The 23,205-nt window shown below is 32.6% G+C and overlaps 2 protein-coding genes across 2 annotated transcripts; both read left to right on the top strand.

Moving 5' to 3' along the window:
• The first annotated feature begins 12,033 nt into the window (after positions 1-12,033).
• On the top strand, positions 12,034-12,994 carry LOC112765532 (MLP-like protein 43). Its single transcript, XM_025811431.3, has 2 exons — positions 12,034-12,302; positions 12,672-12,994. The coding sequence occupies exons 1-2, from the start codon at positions 12,116-12,118 to the stop codon at positions 12,941-12,943; spliced, it is 459 nt and encodes a 152-aa protein (XP_025667216.1). The 5' UTR covers positions 12,034-12,115; the 3' UTR covers positions 12,944-12,994.
• Positions 12,995-17,820: 4,826 nt separating this feature from the next.
• On the top strand, positions 17,821-22,343 carry LOC112766495 (protein FAR1-RELATED SEQUENCE 5). The gene is made up of 4 exons (XM_025812392.3): positions 17,821-18,012; positions 19,450-21,695; positions 21,885-22,016; positions 22,091-22,343. Exon 2 carries the CDS (start codon positions 19,464-19,466, stop codon positions 20,859-20,861), a length of 1,398 nt encoding a protein of 465 aa, XP_025668177.2. The 5' UTR covers positions 17,821-18,012; positions 19,450-19,463; the 3' UTR covers positions 20,862-21,695; positions 21,885-22,016; positions 22,091-22,343.
• The last annotated feature ends 862 nt before the right edge of the window (positions 22,344-23,205 follow it).

Raw genomic sequence — 23,205 nt, 5'->3', positions numbered from 1 at the left:
GAAGAAGAAGAATCCCACACATCACAGCCTCCATCACCGCCGCCATCACCTCCGAAGAAGACCACCCCTGGACGCAGTTCACAGAAGACCAACATATTTGTGTTACACAACACAAGAGAGCCAGCCAATCTGGAATCATTGGAATTCAAAAATAAGTTCAACAAACCTCACTCACACTATGACCCAACCATATTCAATTCGTGTGCCTCCTATGAGTTCCACAAGGAAGTATTGGAGAAACGCCACCTTTGTGCCACCTACCTAGTGAATCTGGACTCACTCACAGCAAAAAGAATCAACATTTCTCTTCTGTTTGAGAATCTGAAATGGACTTCTCTGCTCCATATTCAGAAACATGTTTACCCTGGATTGGTACGAGAATTTTATGCTAATATGAGACTGATCGATGGTACCATTCATTCTTACGTAAAGAGGGTATACATGACTTTGAACTCTGAGACCATCAGCGCTGCCCTAGGCTACACAGATGAGGGACCAAGAGCGTACATGACTGAAAAATGGGACTCTCGAGTTGGGGTCACATACAAGCAAGCTCTTCAACAAATTTGTGAGAACTTGTCTGGCTTGGACGGCACCATTCCTACTCACAAAGCTCTCGGACCAACAAACTCTCTATTGCACTGAATTATCACTCATATTCTAACTCCTCAAAGTGGTTCACATAACAGAGTAACTGTTTCTGACTCTCTTGTACTCTTTGCTCTTGTTACTTCCTCTCCTATCTCTTTTGGATACCTTATGATAAGGCACATGTGGAAATCTGTTAAAAGTACCAAAAAGGCAAATTTACCTTATGGCATGTTTCTCACCAGTATTTTTGAATATTTTAAAGTTGATTTAACAAATGAAGCTGTAGAGAATAAGGTCTCAATGATTAAAGGAGGAGGAGCTATGAAGGGAACAAAAGGAAAAAAGTCAGTACCCTCGGACAGTGAGTTTGAGAGTCGGCCACCTGAGTCTTCTAAGACAACAGAATCGATCAAGGAAATTCTTACTGAATTCTCCAACATGTCCGAGCTAATGGTGCAATCATATAAGGCTGCCCGAAAGCAAGCTTTTGAAAATGAAAGAGCTTGGATGAAGTGCAAAGACAGGGTGGGTCTAATGCTGCAGAGTTTTGAGGAGGAGATGGGTGCTGCCAGTAATGATGACGCAGATAGCTCTGAGTACAATTTATCTGATGATTGATCACTATTTTTCTTATATTGATATTGGCTTCTTTTGGCTCAATTTGATACTGTTGTAGTCTGCTTGGATACTTTAGACCTATGACACTGTGTTAAACTCTTGGTATTTTGGTTATACTTTGGATATTTTGCTTCTAATGTCATTTTTTGCAGGTGCCCCTTTGATGACAAAAGGGGGAAAATGGCTGAAAAATTGAAATTAAGAAAAGAGGGGATGAAATTCTTTGTAGATTTATGATCACCCTTGTTTCAATTACTTGTTGTGGTGATCTACCTGATGCTTGTGATGCATCTGTTTTATCTTTGTAGAAATGCCTGCTGTGTTTTGGATTAGAAATAGGCATTTGATTTAACTTGTGGATGCATTTGATTTACCTTGGTGACTATGTTTGCGGTATTTTGGATTAGATATATTTTATTTTTGGCAGTTCCTTTAAGTTGTGATATGAAAATAAATTCTGATAGTTGCTATGGTTTGAGATGATCATGATTGTTTAAAATATTTTTCTTGCTCTGATTAATTTGCTCTGATATGTTGATTGGAAAATATTTTTGAATAGGTTGAATAGCAACTTCTTGAAACATCAAAAATATTTTTGGTTGATATGTACTCAATTGCTTTGTGTATGTTTGAGTAGAAAGTTAATTTTATGATAACAAATGATTTTTGTTTATCACTTCAATTCTGCTCATAAATCAAGCCATTCAACATTACAAAATTCTTATATGTTAAATAACATTGTTGCCTTAGGCTTGATAAAAATTTTTATAGGTATAAAGCTTCTCTTGGTGAAATAGCATACATTAAGGGGGAGCTATGTAACAATTGAAAAGGAAGGAATCCAAGTATTCACAAAGGGAGTACTCTAACTTTTGATTTCTTTCCATTTCAATTTTTAATAATGTTTGTCATCAAGGGGGAGATTGATGAGTTTGGAAAACTCTATATTTAATTTGATGATGAACAAACATTATTAAAGCAATTAATTACAAAATTATTAACTTGATCTTAATTCATACTTGCTTAATTAATAATTTTGTTGGTGCAGATTTGTATTGGGCCGAATGTTGCAAGCCCAAATATGGTTCTTACATTTCAGCCTTGTACATTATTAATATAATTATTGGCTGAGATATGATCATGTTGATTGGGCCGAATAAGAAAGAAAAGATCCGAAGGCCAGTGTGAATTCAAAATTTCAGTTTTATGCAAAATTATAATATGAATGTTGGCTGAATTGTTTAGTTGGGCCAGAATTTAATCATTACTATGAGCCCAAATAATTTTGCTAGAAACTAACTTGCTTGGTCCGAAAACAAGAAAGAGAGAAAGCAAGGAATGCTTCCAACGGATCCCATTTCCATCATGTGGTGGATTTCAAAATTCTCTTTGTTTGAGTTAATTGCCTTGGAAACATGAAAGAGAAAATGTCAAAGTGATTTGATGACATTAAGTGTAGCTTACACGCTACTACACAAGCATGGAGAGTTGATCCTAATTAATTTATTTGTGATAACACTCATAGCTTTGCTTTTTTCTCTCTTCTCTCTCTACTCTTTCTTCTCTTTTGGTCATTTCAACAGAGAAAGCATGAAGGCTAAAGCTAGCTACCGAAAAGAAGAAGAAGAAAGCAACAAGACCATCACAATTATGGCAAGAAAAAGAAAACAAAAAGTATATTGTGGCTAAGATCTTCAACCACAATTGGTAAGATTTGTTGAAGAGATCTCAGCTTCTCCATACCAAAAATGGATGAAGAAGATTTCGGTCAGAGGAGGAAGATCCTTGGAGGGATGGCTTGTCTCTGATTTTGCTCAACCACCATAGGAGGTAGCTACAGTGGCTACGTGATGGAGGAGGCAGAAGTTGGAGCAGATGAAGCTGTCATCATCAATAACTCATCAAGGGCTAGGAATCCATCTTGGAGTGCAAGACAAGATGGAAGGCTCGAATTGATGAAGATTGGTGACCAAGGAAGGACCAAAGGTAATTGCATGTTGGTTTTAGCATTTGGTTATCTCTCTTCTCTCTCTGACCGAACCGGTTTGCATGAAGAAGAAGAAGTTTGGCTTGGTTTATTTGGTTTCAACCGTGGAGACTTCCCCCTATAAGTAAGGGAGAACAGCCAGGGCTTGAAGTAAGGAAAAGAGTGAGCACAGAGTTCCTATAGCTCCCTAAGCTAACAGAAGTTCTTCTCCTTCAATGTTCTTCATTTTGTAATTTTCTGTTTAATTTTGTCTGTCTTAAGTCTCATGGAAAAAGGCAAACAGTGAGGTTTGTAAGAAAAGGCCATAGAACGGAAAAAGGCATAGAGTGCAAAATTAAAAGAAAAGTCATAGATGTCCTTAGAGGTCCTTTGTACATCTGTGTTGTGTTTCATGATTCTGTGGGAATCCCCTTGCAAGTTGGGTTAGCACTTAGCAGTTGGAAAGTTTGGCAGTGACCAAGTCAAGTTCAGGATTGGGGTTTAGATTCTGGACTTGTCCCGGATAGGAAAGGTAGTTCCTAGGGAGAATTGGTGTTTGTAATCAAGAATGATTATAGTGAAATTCCATCATTGTTGTGATGGAGACTGGATGTAGGCTGCATTGCACTTAGCAGCTGAACCAGGATATATCTTGGTGTATTTCTCTCTCTCTCTTCTACTCCATTTCTGTTTCTGCTGCCCACGAGATAAAACTGAAAAATATCTTGTGTCGGGTCACGAGATAAAAAGAAAAAGTCTCGTGGCTGGGCTCAAGACAAAAATCAAAAAGTCTCTAGAAGTTGTTCCAAAGACCAGCAAGTGTTATTAAGTAAAAAATGGGCTAAGATTCAACCCCCCTTCTCTTAGCCACTGAAAACCATCAATTACTAATATCACCTAAAACAAGAAATGGTACGTGAATCACTCAAAGGCTTTATTTAATAAATCGAATTAGAGTAATTCGATTTGAAATTTATACTAGTAAATTGAATTAAGCTAAGTATATCAAGACCGTCGCAGACCTCTAACATGCAGTGTGCTGTGGCTCTAGTATCTCCGGATGTACTACCTGCAAGACGTCCGGAGAGCTGTACGACATCCAAACGAACTGAAAAGGCAACAACATCCAACATAACGCTTAATGTACAGTAAACTCACAATACACGTCAACAAAAAAATAATAAACTATTTAGTACTCACATGATGAGGACGAAGTAAATCTATTTGCATTCTGTAGTGTGCAACACAAGGTATTACCTTCTCACTCGACGTCGGCTGATAACCTGACCACCTGCCACCCAATAAACGTTGTTAACAACTAACAAAAATATAAATATAACGTGCCGACACAGAAAATAATTAATAATCAATTTTGTACCTCAAGGCCAATGGCCAGTGGAAGGAATCAAATCCGTTGGGCCTAAAACCTGGAAACCTCCAGAAGATCTATGACTGGAGGAGCTGTAGAGGTCCTGTCAACTCAACCACGTTCTTGTTGGCTACACGGCATAGTCACCTGTATAACCAAGACAGAGCAGCAGATCCCCAGCTATAACTGCGTCCATGTCCTCTAACCTCGCCACGTATGGAATCCACCTGATATGCATACGAGTACTAGACTTGTCGTCGATGAGCTGAGTCGATAGTAGCATCATAATGTACGCTCTGGCGTACCTCCGGACTATCTCCTCGTCTGCCCCCTCTGGAAGGTGACTGAAGGTCTGTTGCATCCAACAACTCCTGAAACCACGCCCACGCTGACCATCCTCCTTCAATGTACGTCTCGAAGTCCGTCAAACATCCACTGACATAGTGACCGTCGATCGAGAGCTCTAGCTAGTAGGCCACATCCTGTAACGTAACCGTGCACTCACCGAATGGCAGATGAAAGGTATGAGTCTCCGGACGCCATCTCTCCACAAATGCACTGACTAACGGCTCATCCAACTTGAACAAGTGATCATTGAGTCTCGCAAGATGGGCCAGCCCAACCATCTGGATGTACGGCATGATCCTATCGTCTAACGGCATACCGCGCTGCCTCCTCATACTTGAGATGCAGCAGTGGGGATGCGTAACATAAAAAAATACTCTTACAATCCCAAAATTTTAGAAAAAAAATGATCTAAAACGGATTTTTTTAATTGTCTTTTTACTTTAACCATACTTCTATTAAATCCTCAAAATTCCTTATCCAACATCTATTTTTTATTCGTATACTCTAACACTCTACCATCCTTCTAGCTAATTCTATTACCCCTCATCGAGATTTACAAATTCTATCAATTATAATATTCACCTTCTAAACAGTTTAATATCAGTAAATGACTATTAATACATTATGTCCACTAAATCAAACCTCTAACTACTACTACAAGTTTACACCTTCTAATCATGTTAATAAACAAGATCTAACTGATTTAACCAAAACTAACACATGGCGTTTTTCTTACATAAAATAAAACGAAATTTTAAGTTTCATTGTACTAACCTCAGCGTGCACACTACCAGCGATATGTGCGACTACATCTAAGCGGTAGATTCGATTCGAGTCGTCTTTCATTATGCTAGGCAGCGTTGCTTTTTCTGGATTTGGTGGGGTATGGGTTGGTAAAATGTAATTCGAATGAAATAGATTTGAATTATATAGAGTCACGCTCCATGTAAATCGAAATAGGTGAATTAGTGTTGAGTTTGGAAAACTTGAAATACGATGATCAAACATTATTAAAAATATTAATTACAAAGTTATTAATTTGATTTATGATTCCAATTGGTTGATTAATAATTTTGTTAATGTGCAGATTTTGTTATTGGGCCAAAAGTTACACAAGCCCAATGTGATAAAGGTATACTCAGCCTTTGTACAAAAAAGAATTCTAAGAATTGGGGCTGGATTATTTTTGTAAATGTTACTTGGGCCAAGTATCATGTGAATAGTCCAAATTAATTTTTGTTATGAGACCAACAAGCCTTGGTCCGAAATTGAAAGAAGAAAGAAAGTAGTGGAGCATGCTTTTCACAGTTACCTTTTTCTATGGGTTATAGAATTCAAAGTCTAATTAAATCAAATGAATGCATTGGTAACATACAGGAAAGAGAAAATTCAAATTGATTTGATGGCACTTAATGTTCCACACGTTACTATGCATAAGAAAATGGAAGTGGGATTTAATTTGTTTTAATTTCATTCATTGCATCCAAAGCTTTTTCTCTCTTCTCTCTCCTCTCTCTCTTTGCATTCGGTCATGTCATACTAGAAGGAAGAAAGAAGAAGTTATCAGAAAAGCAGTGAAGCTATGAAGAAGGAAAGAGGCTAGGATGATGATGGCCTTGAGAAAAGAAGATCTAAAGCATGGCTGTGGCAAGATTGTTGCCACTAAAGGCAAGGTGTGAAGAAGCTTCAAGATCTTCATACCAAAAATAGAAGCAATCGGCTCGGTCAGAGAAGAAGATCTCTGTGGTGAAGCTCGTTTTCACTTTTGTTCATCCAAGACAGAAGGTAGCTACTGTAGCTACGTGGAGGAAGAAGCAAAAATGGAACAGATGGAGCTGTCAAGGATCAAGAGTTCATCAAGGGTCAGAATTCTTTCTTGGGGACAAATTCAAGATGGAAGGCTCAAATTGATGAAGCTTGATGAGAAGGGATGAGAAAGAGGTACATGCATGTTGATTTGCTTTCAGTTTTCTCTCTCTCTTCTCTCTGTCTAAACCGGCCTTTGTATTGAAAAAGAAGAAGGTGGCTTGGTTGAACCAGTTTTAACCTTGGAAGCTTCTCCTTCTATAATATGAAAAAAAAAATATTCAAGAATGAGATATTATATTTTATTTTCTAAAATAAAAATTTAAAATTTAAAAAATTCAAATTCAACTTATTTTTGCATTGACTTGGTAGTAGTCCTTCGTAGTCGGCCACTCATTAATTGCATGAATACAAAGATTGCACTGCTTGATTCATATATCTTAACCATCAGACTTGATGGCTAACTACTATAGTACTAGAGTGGAAAAGTAACATTATATGTAGACAAAATAAAAGAATCAAAATAAAAGAATAGAACTTGCATTATATGTATTCCTAGAAAAGCTTCAAATCATTCCTCCATTGCTAATGACGATACCGGTGGTGATGTATATCTTAATTATTGTAGACAACTCATTTCTCATCAGGACACATCACATCTTCTAAAACATAATTCTATTTACGATTATGATCTGTGTATGTAAACATCTCAAAATTTATTATATAACTGCAAATACGTTATTAGGAAACAATGTAAATTAGATTTGCAATTTGTTAAACTGCAATCTCTAAATGGTTATGAATATCGTTAATTATGTTTTAAGTGAATAACATATCAGAAGTACTCAATATATATTCTAGTGTGAAATAACATTCAATAAAATAAATAAAATTAAAATCTTCTTCAATTTTCTGTGCCTACATGCATGGTATCTCGATAGTTCTTGATTCATCGTTAAATCTTAAATCGTAAATCCTAATCCTAACAAATATAAAGAGAAGAATTTTGTGACATAATAACAACTTGTTATATTCACAATTTGATATGAGAATTAGAAGATCACATTCTTAAAGGGAAAAAGTTCGCCTCAATCCTCAGTTTACATTCTTTCCTATCTATACAGAATGAATAATTCAAACATGGTCAGTCTTGAATTATACAATATGTGCATGAAAATTACACTTTTGTAATTTTGCTATTAAAAATAAAATATACAATTGTCTTGCCACTCTCCTCTCCTTGGCTTTTAAAAAATAACAAAATAACAAATAAAATTAGTAAGAAAATTTTCACATTGATGATTAAAAAAAATTGTAAATTATTCGTAATTATTGCTTATTTAATCATCATAAATTAAAGTAAGGGTGATATTAAAAAAATTTAAATACATTATATTGACTAGTATATTAATAAGTATTAAAGTGTCTATTAATTTATATTTTTATTTATTAAATAAGTATAAAAATGACAAATACGGGATTAGTACAGATATTAAGCACGTCCCACCACTCTAAAAAAAATCTTGATTTCAAGTCTTAATAATTGCAAATATATGAATGATGAAATTTATTTTATAAACAAAATTTTGTGCACCATCTCTATTTTATATCGCAGTAGATAAAAAAAATTGAAAAAAATATTAGCCGATTGTTATTAAAGTTTATAGAGTGAAATTTTTTTAATGAATTAGGCTATGTGTACATTAAAATTAACCACTAAAATAAAATATATGTTAGAATATAAATACATATTGAAAATAAATTAAATTATATATATATTTATACATAAATATATTGGTGACTAATTTTAATAGTTATTTTAGTGTATAAATAGTATTTTTGTTTTTTAATATATATGTGTGCATGTGTGTGAGTCCATAAAATTAAAGAAAGTAAAATCACCAAACACGATAAAAAAACATTTCTATAAATGATTGTCTACGTATCCCCAATAAGATTCAATTTTCTTATAGTGAATAATAGTATTAACGGATTTCATAATTTATTACAATTGGTGTCTGTTGAACAATTTAATGATTAAGATACGGATTTCATAATTTATTACAATTGCTTTCTGTTGAACAATTTGTTGATTTGTTTAATCATCGCTACCTGGATAATAACAAAGGTCACAATGTAAATTATTAATATTAAATAAGTTTAATTTTTTTATAATTTTATTAAATTTTTAATTAATTTTTTATTTTTTTAATTGAATCTCTATATCATATTAAATTTTGTAATTAAATCTCTACTATCACAAAAATATTAGAATTAACTAAATATTCTATTAAATAAAATAAAATATTCAATCAATTATTAAGTATATTTATTTTATTTACAAAATATTTCGTTAATTCTAAAACATGAACTTAATTACAAAATTTGATATCGTATAAGGATCCAATTAAAAAGAAAAAAAAAAGTATAAAAATTTAATTAAAAATTTGATAAAATTATAAAAATTAGACAGAATAATTAAATTTATTAAATATTAAATTTGCATTGACAAGCCTAGAATGGAAATATTATCATCAGACAGGATTATTAAATAATAATCAACCACTTTACCTAGAATGATAAAAGAAATTCAAGAGGAGATTAATAGGCTAAAGACAGTAAGGGTATAAGGTGGGGAACACATCAATGAACTTGAGAAAAAATTTGAAGTGGCCTTTAATAATGAAGAGAGATTTTGGAAGAACAAATCTAGAACCAAATGGCTTCAAGTAGGAGATAAAAACATCTAATTTTTTTAGATGCTACACCAAGCTACAATGTAAACATAATAAAATCTGAAGATTGAGAGGTCCAGATAGAATAAAGGCTATGAGTAACGAAGATATAACAAATGTGACTAAAACATATTTTAAAAATATATTTGCAGTAGGTGACATAGAGGACCCTAACGAAATATTTAATGAATTTGAAATAAAAGTGACTCCAAATCTGAATCAAAATTTGATAAGGTCAGTTTTATTTGAAGTTAAAAGAGCCACATTTAGCATTTACTTCCAGAGTGTTGTCCCAAGAAAGGACGATTTTACTGCAAAATTCTTCACTTTTATTGGGATATTGTTGGAAATGACGTTTTTCAGGCAGTTTATAATTTTTTTTCAGGTGGACGAATTTTGAAAGGATTCAATCACACACAAATTTATCTTATACCAAAGATCCAAGACGCACGAGACATGACTCAGGTAAGACCTATTAATTAACCTTTCCTCCGTATGCTACAAAATCATTTTCAAGGTCTTGATTCATTGGTTACAAGGTATAATGAATACGCTTGTGGGTCATAATCAGAGTGCATTTCTAAAGGGGAAGCTTATATATGATAATATCCTTTTTGCCCATGAGTGCATGCATTATCTAAAGAATAAAAAAGAGGGATAGAAATACAAAGATGACACTGAAATTAGATACGAGCAAGGCGTACGATAGAGTGGAATGAAAATTTCTCTGGTTTATTATGGAAAAGCTCGATTTTGATGCTAAATGGATTGGGTGGATATAGGAGGTGGTGACAACCATTTTTTATTCTGTTGTTGTGAAAGGGTAACCCTATGGTTTTTTTAAACCAATTAGAGGTGTCCGTCAATAAGACCCTCTATCCCATACCTTTTTCTTTTTTGTGTAGAAGACCTCTCCTTCTTACTACACAAGGCAGAGCAAAATGACCGCATTCAAGGTATTCAGCTAAACCAACGGTGTCCTAGAGTCAACCATCTCCTCTTTGCGGATGATTTCATTCTTTTTTGTAAAACCTTGAATCAAAGTTGTGATAATATTTTAGCTCTTTTAGGTGTTTATGAACGGTATAGTGGGCAAAAAGTGAATTTGACCAAGTCCGCAGTGTTTTTCAGCAACAATACTTTTTAAAACATGAGACATTACACATGTAGGAGTACAAAACAAATACCTAGGCTTATCCTCTCTCATCGAGAGATCAAAGAAAGCAACCTTTGGCGTAACTAAAGATAAAGTTAAGAAAAGAGTGGAAGGATGGAAGAGAAAACTTCTCTCAACAGGAGGTTGGCATGTTCTTATAAAAGCGGTGGTAGAAGCTATTCCAATATATACTTTATCATGCTTTAAACTACCTGACACGTTGATTCAAAAAATTCACAGTATCCTAACGCAATTCTGATAGGGTCAGAGAGGCACCGAAAGAAAGAAATCATAGTTAGCTGGGAGAAACTATCAAGACTTAAGTTAGATGGAGTTGGAGTTCAAAGACCTAAGAACCTAAAACTTAGCCTTACTTGAAAAACAATGTTGGAGAATTATAACGAAGCTTAATTGGCGAAGCACTTTTCCTCTTCTATATCTGGTCGTGTAATTCCCATTCAACTTTATTTTCCTTTTTAGGGATTGTTACTTTCTCCTTTCTTGAGAATGCTATGTAGCACGGTGATGTGCATTGGATTAACCCTCACTTTTTTATTCCAATGGAACACTATACTCATTCTTTAAGTTAATGAAATAAATAAATTTGTCTTTAAAAAAAATTATTTTTTTTATCAAGATAAGAAGACAAAAACTTGCAACCTTTTAGATGAATATGGAAAGACTATGTCATTTGAGTTATAGCTCGTTGGCAAAAAATCAACTACTTTACCTAATAATACATGAAGACAAATTATAAATACGCTTTTAATAAAAAATCATTGGAAATGTGTTTGAACTTTTTTAAAAATATAAGTTAACATTTTATATTTGATAAAAATAATTTTTTTTCATATAATTTTTTTTTATTTTGTTCATATATATGTATATGGCCATGGTTATGGGAATTGGAACAAATTGGCCAATTTGACCCAGTTAATTAGAAATTGATCGTCGTCAAATCGATCCAGTTTAAAGTAAAATTTTGCTTCGCAGCTAGTTGGTTAAAAATTGAAAAATATATAAATTAAAAAATTGATTAATTAATCGAATCGGTGTAATTTTTAAAGATTATTAATCGGTTTAAAATAATAAATCACAAAAAAATATTTTAAAAATGATATATACATGCAAAAATATATTATTTTATTATATTTAATTTAATTTCAATTAAATTCCAATTAAACTTTTGAACTTTTGAACTTCTAACTCCATCAGTTCTATGTCTAATTTGATTTTTAGAACTTTATGTATGAATATTGATCATCCATCTATCTTAGTATTTTGAGTCGTACTAAATTTTAAATTTTATAAAACATGAATATTAAAGAGATGACCTATACTAAATTTTAGAAAACAATTTATAACCTAACTGCGTCACTTCATGCCTCGTTATTAATTAGACTAGATCAGAATCTATATTCTTTAATTTCTATATAAGGCTCTATAAGGCAGAATATGTTTATCCATCTCTCATTTACATACTTTTCTTGCTTCACAAATACTTTTGGCTTCTTTCTCGAGTAGACATGGCGCTAAGTGGTAAACTTAGTATTGAAGTTACGGTCCAAACACCAGCTGCAAAGTACTTCAACATCTTTATAACTCAATCCCACAAGTTTCAAAACATTTGTGAAAGAATCCATGAAGCCAAGTTGCATGAAGGTGATAACTGGCATGTCCCTCATTCGGTTAAGAATTGGACTCTTATCGTAGGTAATAATTTCATGGTTAAATTAGTGTGTTAGTTCTTATAAATTTTTTAAACTTATAATTAGATTTTTATATTTTAAACATTTTTAATTAGATCTTTGTACGTACCTATTTTAAATTTATAATTAGTTTTATTTTGATAGTAAACATTATAAAAACATTTTCATTCATCTTACAAAATTTTTTGAACGACAAGGGATACGAATACAAATTTAAAGTGTATAGAGTCAATTATAAATTTGATGAATTATAATGACTAATAGAATAATTTAACCTAATTTAATCAACGTCCAAATGAATATTTTTATATAAATTAATATATACATTTTTTATTTATTGTTTATTTTAATTGATTATTGTGACAAAAAATAGATGGCAAGCCAATTAAGTTTAAGGGGAAAATTGAAGCTATTGACAAGGAGAACAAGTCAATTACATACAATCTTTTCGATGGAGATATAAGTAAGAACTATAAAGTCTTTAAGTTGTTTCTTCAAGTGTTTGAGAAGAGTGATGGTGGTGCCTCAGCTAAATTCACTATTGAATACGAGAAAATCAATGAGAATGTTGAAGCTCCATATGGATTCATGGAGTTATTTGACAAGAATGCTAAAGAATTTGATTCTCATCTTCTCAAGGCATAGATAGATAGCTGCATCCAACAGCTATTTATGAAGAAGAATCTCAACAACTTATAAAATAATATGTTTGGCTATGTGGTTAATATTATTAAGAGGTTTTGTAATATATATATATAATAAGTGCAAATATGCAATAATCAATCATGGACACGAACAATATAATAAGGATGGTTGCTGCTGCTTGCTTCGGCTTTTCATCCTTGCTTTGTATATGTGTGCCAATGATTTCTCGTTTGTGTGCGTTGTGTAATTTTGTAATATATAGAAAAACTTTTAAGTATACCGGTACACCGGTATTCAGTAATTTTTAATCATTAATTTTAATTATATATATTTTTTATAATTAAGATCAATAATTAAAAATTATTAAAATACTGTTGTACTGGTATATTTAAAATTTTTTTCTAATATATATTAGGTAGGATGTTTTACAGATCCGTGTGTTTTATTTATTTATTTTTTGTTTATTTTTGCCAAATCTCCACATTCAACTGTACACTTGATCATATATGTTTTAATTTTCCAAAATAAAATTTGGTATTTACATCTCATGACAATAATAACATGAGATTACTTATAAGTTGGACTTGACGCACGTATATAACAAGCTGGTTAGGGGCAATAAAAATTGGAAAAATTTAGGAGGCCAGCAACTTTTATGTTTTCTGACCAGTACTTAACCATCAAAAGAAAAGTGAGTGATTTGACTGATTTCTCACCATTGGATGTAATCTCACACCATTAAAAACACTATTGATGACCAATTGATGGTTACAAAATACCAAAGTTGCTGGCCCTAACATTGCTCGTAAAAATTAGCTAAACAAATAAATCTAATCGCTCGTTATTTTTTAATTACTTTTTTATTTCTTCCTCCCAACATTATAATTTCACTCACCATTTTTGTTGATTATCCGTTACTGTCCTATTGCTGTCGACCACCCCCCCTCTCCGCCAACCACCATCCGTCCTCCCAAATTTTAAATTCCAAATTTTAAATTTAAAATCTTAAATTATATACTTTAAATTGATTTTCTTTATTCATTTCAAATATTCTTTTTATACTTGAGTTGTGTGTATTTATTGATTTTATTATTGGATATTTTTTTTAATATTCAATTGTTGGCTGATTTTTGAAACAGTTGGTTGAATTAAATTGACTCTCTAAATTGTTCTATACTATATATAAACTAGCACTTGACCTTAATTAGACATGTACGTCATCGACATTTAAATAGATACATATATTTATTTATTTCACATTTATATTTTCATGAGTTTTGCAAACCATTTAGATTACTAGAGGAAAAAATAATAATATTTTAAAATTAAAAAATATATCCTAAAAGAATTGAAAAAAATACCAAAAATGTTAAAAACAAAAAAAACAAAAAATAGTAACACTTAAATACATGTACTGCAAAATACAATATTTTTGTGGCAGTTTAAACGAAGATCTAATGCTAATTACAAACTGTCACAAAAAAAATCAGGAATTTTATGCCAGTAATTACTAAAAACAACTGCAAATTTATTTCCACATCTTATTAAAAGATGAGGGTTATTAAATATTGATAATCTATTTTATGACGGTTTCAAACAGCTGCAAATCCCTAAAAAATTTGTCAAAGAAGTGATATGTTCGTTGTAGTAGTGTTTAATTTCGAACCTTGAAGAATACTTTTATAAATATATATTTACAATTATTAACTACCATTTCGAACCAACTCATACATTGATTAGCCAATATATTTCAAATATGTCCACGAAAACTTTATACAGGTTAGATATATATTTTAAAATACTCATCGATTACTTTTTGAATTTTTTAGGTTAAACAGCACATATATATCGGAAGTAGCCTATTATGTCTATTATAAAACTCCGTTTTACTCAACAACATAAATCAAACATGCTCGCACTACAAGAAAAAGTTACATTTGTAACTAAAAAAAATGGTTACAAAAATTACAAATTTTGTTACAAAACAATTTTATAACAAAATTAAAATTATTATAGAATTATTACGGCATATTTTAGTATAAAAAAAATTTGTAACAAAAAATATATTTTGTAATAATATTTTACCTATAGAATATTTTTTTGTGATAATATAATTTTTTGTGTCATAAATTTTATTACAAAAACAAAACATTTATTTTGTTATGATTTTTAGGATTTATCTATGTTGTGTCTTAATAACACATGTTAAAATTATAAATTAAAAAATTCTTATTAAAAATATAAAAAAAATTTAAGTTTTCAATGTATTTATTTTGTATTTATTAAATAAAAATATTTTAAACTTTCCTCTAATAATAAGTTTATCATGTGCCTTTAGAACATATGTCTTTAGAGTATATATTAGTTAAACCCTAATTTTTATATTATAAAGTACACACAATTTGTCAAATTTTATTTTTTTATTTAATTAATATATCAATTAATTTACTGAACATATTAATATTTATATAATATATAATAACATAGAGTAGAATTCAAACATTTTACATTTTATCTAAAGATTGTATTAGAACACAATTTTAACTAAATACAATAGTTTAACTAAACACAATTTTTTCCTAATATAGATTAGTTTAATCAATATATCAAAAGTTTTTGAGTCTTTTAACTAGCTTGTATGTTGTCATCAGTTTTGCACCTTTATAAATGTAAAAAATCAAAACAAATATTCCTAATATAGATTAGTTTAATCAATATGTTTTCTCTCGATTAGGCATAGATGGCTTGGGTATTCCTAAAATGGACTATATAATTCGTTCTTTTTTATTACAATCACACACTGAGGAGAAAAATATGAATCACCGGCCATCTCCCAACACAAACATGTATGTGAATGGTAGTTGCTTTGTCATTATTATGTTTTCATATTTAACAACTTATTCACCATCATTCATTAGTCACTCTCATAACTATATTTTACCGGGCAGTGTCAAATAAGAATCAGTCCCTTGCATGTGCCCTAACCATAATACTACAAAAATGTATAAAAAGTGTCTTTATATTAATTTTACTAAAACTTTTTAAATATTGACAAAGTTATACAATCATAGTGTAACCATTATAATAATGACCACCATATATCGATTTCATATTTTATATACTAATTTTTTAGTTTAGAGAATATAATTTCATAACTTGATTAATACTGAAATTTTTATAATAGAAAATATAGAATTTGAGTTGTATAATCTATTTTTTTTTTAATAAAATGAAATTTTCGCATAAAGTAGAGTAGACAACTTAAAATATTAAGAGAAATAATTTTATAACTTTGTAAATAATAAACTAAAATATTTCGCGCATTAACTTTTGTATTGGAGGTAGCAAATTGCAAAAGCGTGCTATATATGTAGATTAAATCTCATAGTGAGTCCTAAATTTCATGAGTTTTATTATTTTAGTTTTTCAGAATCAAAATTCATTATATTTGTTCTCGAAATCTAGTTCCAAACACTATATTAGTCCTTGGACCCTTTCTGACGTTGAGTCAACCAATAAAATATTGAGTTAATTCTGACTTGCTATGCTAGACACAGAACTAAATATAATGACATAGTTTGTTTTGATGTTTGAACAAGACAAAAATAAAACTGTTTTAGAGAATGAAAAGAGAGAAAATAGTTTACACATTATATAAATTCTTCATCTTTTTGTTTTTGCCTTGTTTAAATACCAAAATAAAATAACACCATTTAACCTTATGTCCAACGTGATAAGTTAGAACCAGTTCAACACTTCGCTCGCAGACTCAATGCTGGAAAAAGTCCAAAAACTAATATGATGCCCAAATCTAAATCTCAGAGATCAATATAGTAAATTTTAAAATTGAGAGACTAAAATAATGAACATAGTGAATATGAGAAACCATTTTAAAATTTAGTCTCCGATACCATCTATTATTTGGGTAGAATATTAAGTTAGCGATCTCATCAAGGCATCGGAAAGTGTTGAAATCTTTAGTTTTTCATGAGATAAAACTTGTTATGAGTTTCTCATATGGATTCACATCAATAATTGATATAATAATATATAGTACATAACTTCAGTTCTATATAAGGTTCTATAACGCTGAATTTTGTACATTTTTTTTTTGTCGTTCATGTTATCCTCCATCTCGATCAGTCAAGAATTAATTCGTTGCGGATTCGATCTTTATTTAAGAGTCTGTCGTTGGCTAATAAATTGCTACGTGCATAAGACAGAATTCAAATTCTTAACACTTACTTAACTTTACGAGTGAATTGACTACTCGACTAACCCAAGTTGTTTATGCATTCGCTTTTCTCAAATCGAATGGGTTATTCAAAAGATCAAAAATATTACGAAGGTCGTAACTTGCCCTTGCAGGCCCATTGGCATACCTTATTTGTCTTTTTTTTGTTTCCAGAAAGGTGAATGCTATGGTGATGAAAGATTTTTGCTTCTTTAGGTGATGAAAATAACGGAGATAGTATTGTTTCGTGACGCGTGTCTTTGAAATCGTTTTTCAGGAGACAATATCTGACTTGAGTCAGTAGTGTCTCTGAAGCTGTTCCCTTCATGACATTATTAACTCAATGTAAATTAACTCTAATGAAAGTGATCTGTTTGTTGGGCTTTTTTGTGGGCTTAGGTTTATTTTTATCCTTCTATAAATATAGAGTTCAATTTTTGTTATCACATTAGTATAATTTCCAAAATTTTCACGCTCTCATGGAGAGAAAATAATTACATAACCAAAAAAAACAAAGATAATAATAATAATAATAATAATAATAATAATAATAATAATAATAATAATAATAATAATGTTAAAAAAAATAATAGTAACCATAAAAATACTCAAATTTCTGAATCTAACCCTAAATTATGCCCACCCATAATCAGCAATTCAGAATTCACTCGAATACCCCTACTTTCCATAGCAACCACTTTCCTCCCACTTCCCTCCATCGACCAGAGGTTGCCGTCGTTGGCCGCTCACGTAACTGTTGAACACGCCGCTTACCTCGCCTGGTCGCCCCTCCAGTCTCTAGCCTCTGCTCATCTCACCATCACTCACCTCTACGGTAAGCACTTCTTGACTCCTCTCTCAGTGGCCACTGCTTGCTACTTGCTTTGTTTTAGTGTTTTGTGACTTTTATTTTTTATTTCTTCTTTCGCGCTTCAATGGTTAGTGAGTTTTAATTGGTTTAGTTTAGTGCTTCTTGCTTAGTTGTTGATTTTAGTCTTCCTTTTTTTTTTGTGTTGTGAAAAATTAAAGAAGCAAGAAAGCAAATACCTAAAGAAAAAGACAAGGGGTTTCTCTAATGAAGATTCACAAATGGTCTTGGAGGTTAAATTCAATTCACCATTTCCGCTTTACTAAAAACTCCAATCATAGCAAGAAAATCAGCCTCATTGTTTGCATCTTTATGAATAAAATGAAACTCCACTTTTTATCCGTGATTTTAGTCATTCTAAACTAAATTAAATTGGTAATCTGATTTAGTGCTGTTATAATGGCTGGGTTTAGTCAGTTAGTAGTTGTTAAATGAGTAAATTCTAAACTAAATCAATTTTTTTTTTATTTTCATTCTTGGAAGGCTTCATTTTTTTTGAACGTTTATGTTGTTTTGTTGTTGATTTTGAATGAATTTGTATACACTGTAGCATGATCCATTTCAAGCATATGATTTCGTAATGTATCTCTTTCAATTTACATGGAAAATGAAAAACTAACGGCAACCTTTTGATTTATTTCTTCAGAGTGATTAGCTGCTTTACTATAACTCTTCTCGAAATTTTGCCATTGGTTTCTTATTTATTTTATTTTTTTTAAGAGTTGTTTTTGCAATTCCAAACTATGAGGTGGTTCAGTGAAGCCTCTTACTCAAAGTACTAATTCCAATGTTCGAACTGTGTTTGGAACAAATATTTTTGGATTGGTTTTGATTTAAAAAGAAGTAAATTGAAAATGAATTAGTGTGTTTGGAATTAATGGTAGTAATTGATTTGATTTAAAAATTGATATAATTAATTAGAAATTTCTTTTATTTTGAAGATGGATAGAAAGTATGATCAACAACCGCATTATATTGCTAGATTTGAATGTGGATTTAGCATTTGTGTGTATTTTAGTTTTCTTTGGTTATAAATTTTGATTTTTGAATTTGAATGTGAAATTTTATTGATAAAATATAGAAAATTATGTTAAATTCTAGAAGTTTGAAATTTATTATTATATAAATTAGTGAATTTAAATATTTAAAAGTTCCTGTTATATTTTTAATATTTTTTAGTTTGTGTTCTGTTTTGAAGAATAAGCTGATTAGGTTGTGTTAGTGGATATAAGTTAGTTGATTTTTGTGAGTGTAGTATTATGGCAGCAACAATGAGGTTTTAATAGGTTCTTTAAGTGGATTTATCTTATATTATGGCCAATATGCTGGTTGCTTGATTTATTTGTTCATGAACTGTGGTGTTAGTAACTTTATCTTATTTACCTTGTTATGCTGAATTCATAGGGTGCATTATTTACATGGAGGCTCTATCAGCAGATTGCACAACTGATGTGAATAATGAGTTTGAGTGGTCTTTAGAGGATGAAATAGACGATGTTGAAGGGTTAGAGTACGGAGACATTTTGGGGTTGACTGCTGGAGACATAATGAGGATGGTTTTCCGCAGCGATGATGGAGCTTATGAGTTTTACAGGGTGTTTGGTAAATTTCACGGATTTGGCATTCGAAAGGGTGATTGTGGTAAGGATGATGACGGAAGGTTGATTAAGAGGAGGTTTTTCTGTAATAGGGCAGGATTGAGGGAGCATAAACACTATAACCGAGTTGATAGGCGGCGGGAGCACAAGCCTGAGACCCGCACAAATTGTGATGCAAAGTTATCAATTTACCTTGATATCAACATCAATGTTTGGAGGGTTAGGAAGGTAATATTGGAGCATAATCATGATCTGACACCAGCAGGAATGGTGCATATGATACCAAATTTTAGGGAAATGACTGAATCAGCAAAGGCACAAATTCATGGGATGCAGGCTCATGGAGTCCCGACATCTAAAATATTAGGGTATATGGCTGGCCAGGCGGGTGGTTATTCCTTCATGGGGTTCAGTAAGAAGGATGCATATAACTATGTTGACCAGAGTAAGCGTGCCAAGATAGTGGATGGGGATTCTAATGCCGCAATCGTATACCTAGAGGGAAAGGCAGTTGCAGACCTAATGAGCATGTCAAGATACAATTTAACTAAGGATAACATGTTGGCAAACATGTTTTGGGCCGACGGAGGTAGCAGGACTGATTATCAATTTTTTGGGGACGTTCTTGCATTTGACTCAACGTATAAGAAGAATAAGTACAAAAGACCATTGGTGATATTTTCAGGTTCTAACAATCATAAACATACCACAATTTTTGGATTCGGGCTAGTGCTAGATGAGAGCATTGGGTCGTACAAGTGGCTTTTAGAAAATTTGCTAGAAGTGATGTGTAACAAGATGCCTTCGGTTGTTGTCACCGATGGTTGTGACTCAATGAAAGCTGCCATAAAGTCAGTTTTTTCGAAGGCAACCCATAGGTTATGCGCGTGGCACATGGAAAAAAAAGTCACTGTGAATGTTAAAGATGCTGGGTTGCGTCAACTTTTCAAAAAGTGGTTGTATGCTGATATGGAGATCGAGGATTTTGAAGAAGAGTGGGCAACAGCTATGGAGGAGCATGGTTTGCATGACACCTTTTGGTTTAGGGAAACTTATGAGAAGAGAAGCATGTGGGCCAATGCATACCTTCGCGACAAGTTCTGTGCTGGGTTTCGGACAACTTCTCGGTGTGAAGGGATCAACTCGAATGTTAAAAAATTTTTAAAGTCAAGACATAGCATCCTTGAGATGGTACAAAACCTTGAACTGCTTGTGTGAGAGTATCGGAATAACAAACTACTTGCACAATTTAGATCAATAAATGGCGTTCCAGTGATGACTACTTGCCTAGACCCCATTGAGAAGTTTGTTGCGAGTGTTTATACGCGAGAGTTGTTTGCTGATGTGAAGAAAGAGATAGAAGGTGTTGGTGCCGTGAACTTCGTGGCAAAAGTGAGACGATCTACCACGATGGTGTACACGTTGGAGGAGTATAGGGAGCCCGGAAGACACCTAATTGTGTTGTATGATAGGGTTTTAAGCAATCTTGTGTGTCCCTGCTATTTTTGGAACAAAAAAGGGTATCCATGTCGACACATGTTCTTCGTGATGAAATACGAGCACCTAACAGAAATACCTGACCGGTTGGTGTTGAAAAAATGGAGGCAAGATGCGAAGTCGTTGGAGCACTATGTTGAGGTTACAGACGATGGTAGTGAGAGGAGTATTTTACTTCGACATGGGGCACTCCATACTGCGTCACAATGGATGTTGTTTGTCGGGTCAAGAAAGTCGTCATTCTTCATAAAGGCGATGAATGGGATACGTGCAATATGTGAGGATCTTGAAGCAAACTGCAAAGATTTTAGCGGTGCAAAGAAACAAACGAACGTGTCTCATATCAACGACCCAGTTGTCGTGAAAACGAAGGGAGCTCCTCGGGTGAAAAGGCAAAATGGTAAGAAACGACGGTGCGGCAAGTATAGGAAATTCGGTCACAACAAAAGACAGTGCCGGGGTCGGGGTGAGGACATGGCATCGAATCGTGAAGAGCAGTTACAAGAGGAGGGAGTTGCTGGTTTTGGATCGGAAGGGTCATCCCCAACAGAATTTGTGAGTCTTATTTGCCTTCAACTTAATTTTATTATAGTAGTTGATTATAAACTTGGTTAGTTTTGTATGAAGTACATCTATTAGGTGCGATGAATTATATTTGAATTGTGATTGTTCATGGTGGACCATGCTTATGTAAGGGTTTTAGGGTTTATTCATATATTGTAATTGAAATTATCAAGCTTGCAGGTTCGATGTTCAGTATCGACTGCCTATAAGAATGAGAGGGGTTGGGAATATTCTCGTGGTCTGAATGCTGATGGGCACAGTGAGTTTGTCGACCAAGCTGCTAAGGAGAACAATGGAGATCAATTGATGCAGGTACGCACAATGTAGTCATAAATTGATTGTATTAACGTAGGTCGACTTAGTTTCTCACCTAACTCCGTCCACAGATGATGAGCAAGATTAGTGCAATGAGTGCAAGGCTGGTAGACATGCTTGGACATCGTAGTTGAAAAAGATGGTAACGAAAGCATCGTTCTGATGAATCTAAGTGGAGGGCTGTTTGTTGTTGTGTTTCCAGCAACAATAGAATAGGGCATTGGACTAGTGAAACTTATTGCCTTGTATGAGCCAAATTTCTTATTAGACAACTAGATTCCACAAGTTATGAATTATGAATGTTTCCTGCCATATTTACTCTTTTTTTGTTGGTATTGACACTTGGCCTTTATTTCATGGTTATACATAGAAATGAGAAAAAAAAAAGGTTGGCCTTTATTCGATTTACTCCAATATTTCATTGCATAAAATAATGTAATATTTTCCAATAATACAGACAGTGATTTATAAAATAGAGATTTGACATTCACCATTGTGCCCGAAATGGTATAAAGTTTCCATTTGGTTAACCAATAACTACACCAAAAAAATTGTGCCCGAAATGGTATAAAGTTTCCATTTGCATAACCAATAACTACACCAAAAAAATAGCAAGATGTCTTGGTAAAGTGAATAGCCTTACAGCTCATGTATAACCAGATTTTAGGTCCACCACTACCTTCTTTACATGCTTATGTTGTGGGGCTGGAAGAACAGCTTGGCCTTTTAGTTCCTTCGGATGGCCTTTCTACGTCTCTTGTTGGACATTAGCATTTTGCTATCCCAGTATTTGATTGCTTTGTTGGCAACAGAATCCCTAAGTGGATTGTGTTCTCCCATCACAAGGTCAATTGCTAGTCATTCTAGTTATGTCGTTGACTACTACGTTATAAAAATTCCATAGATCAGACATTATCATCCATTGTAAGACCCAGACACCACAATCCAATCTATGAAAGAAGAAGATAATCAATAATGATTTAACAAAAACAAACCAAACAAGTTAGCCAAATTTTGAATAGGAGTACCCAGATTGTTGTGAAATGCATGGTTCATACACCCTGAATGTCAAGATTGATTTTTGTGACTTGCTCTTGTCATCATAAAACTTGTGCTGACTCAACGTGATGTCCAAAAATTCGGCCTGTTGAGAGAAATAGTAAATATGAGTTGTGGTTTCATGAGT

The sequence above is a fragment of the Arachis hypogaea genome, chromosome 17 (genome assembly GCF_003086295.3).
Source record: "Arachis hypogaea cultivar Tifrunner chromosome 17, arahy.Tifrunner.gnm2.J5K5, whole genome shotgun sequence".
NCBI classification, from domain to species: Eukaryota; Viridiplantae; Streptophyta; class Magnoliopsida; order Fabales; family Fabaceae; genus Arachis; species Arachis hypogaea.
The sequence above is the reverse complement of the archived record's forward strand: the minus strand, read 5'-3'. Positions and strand labels throughout refer to the sequence as shown.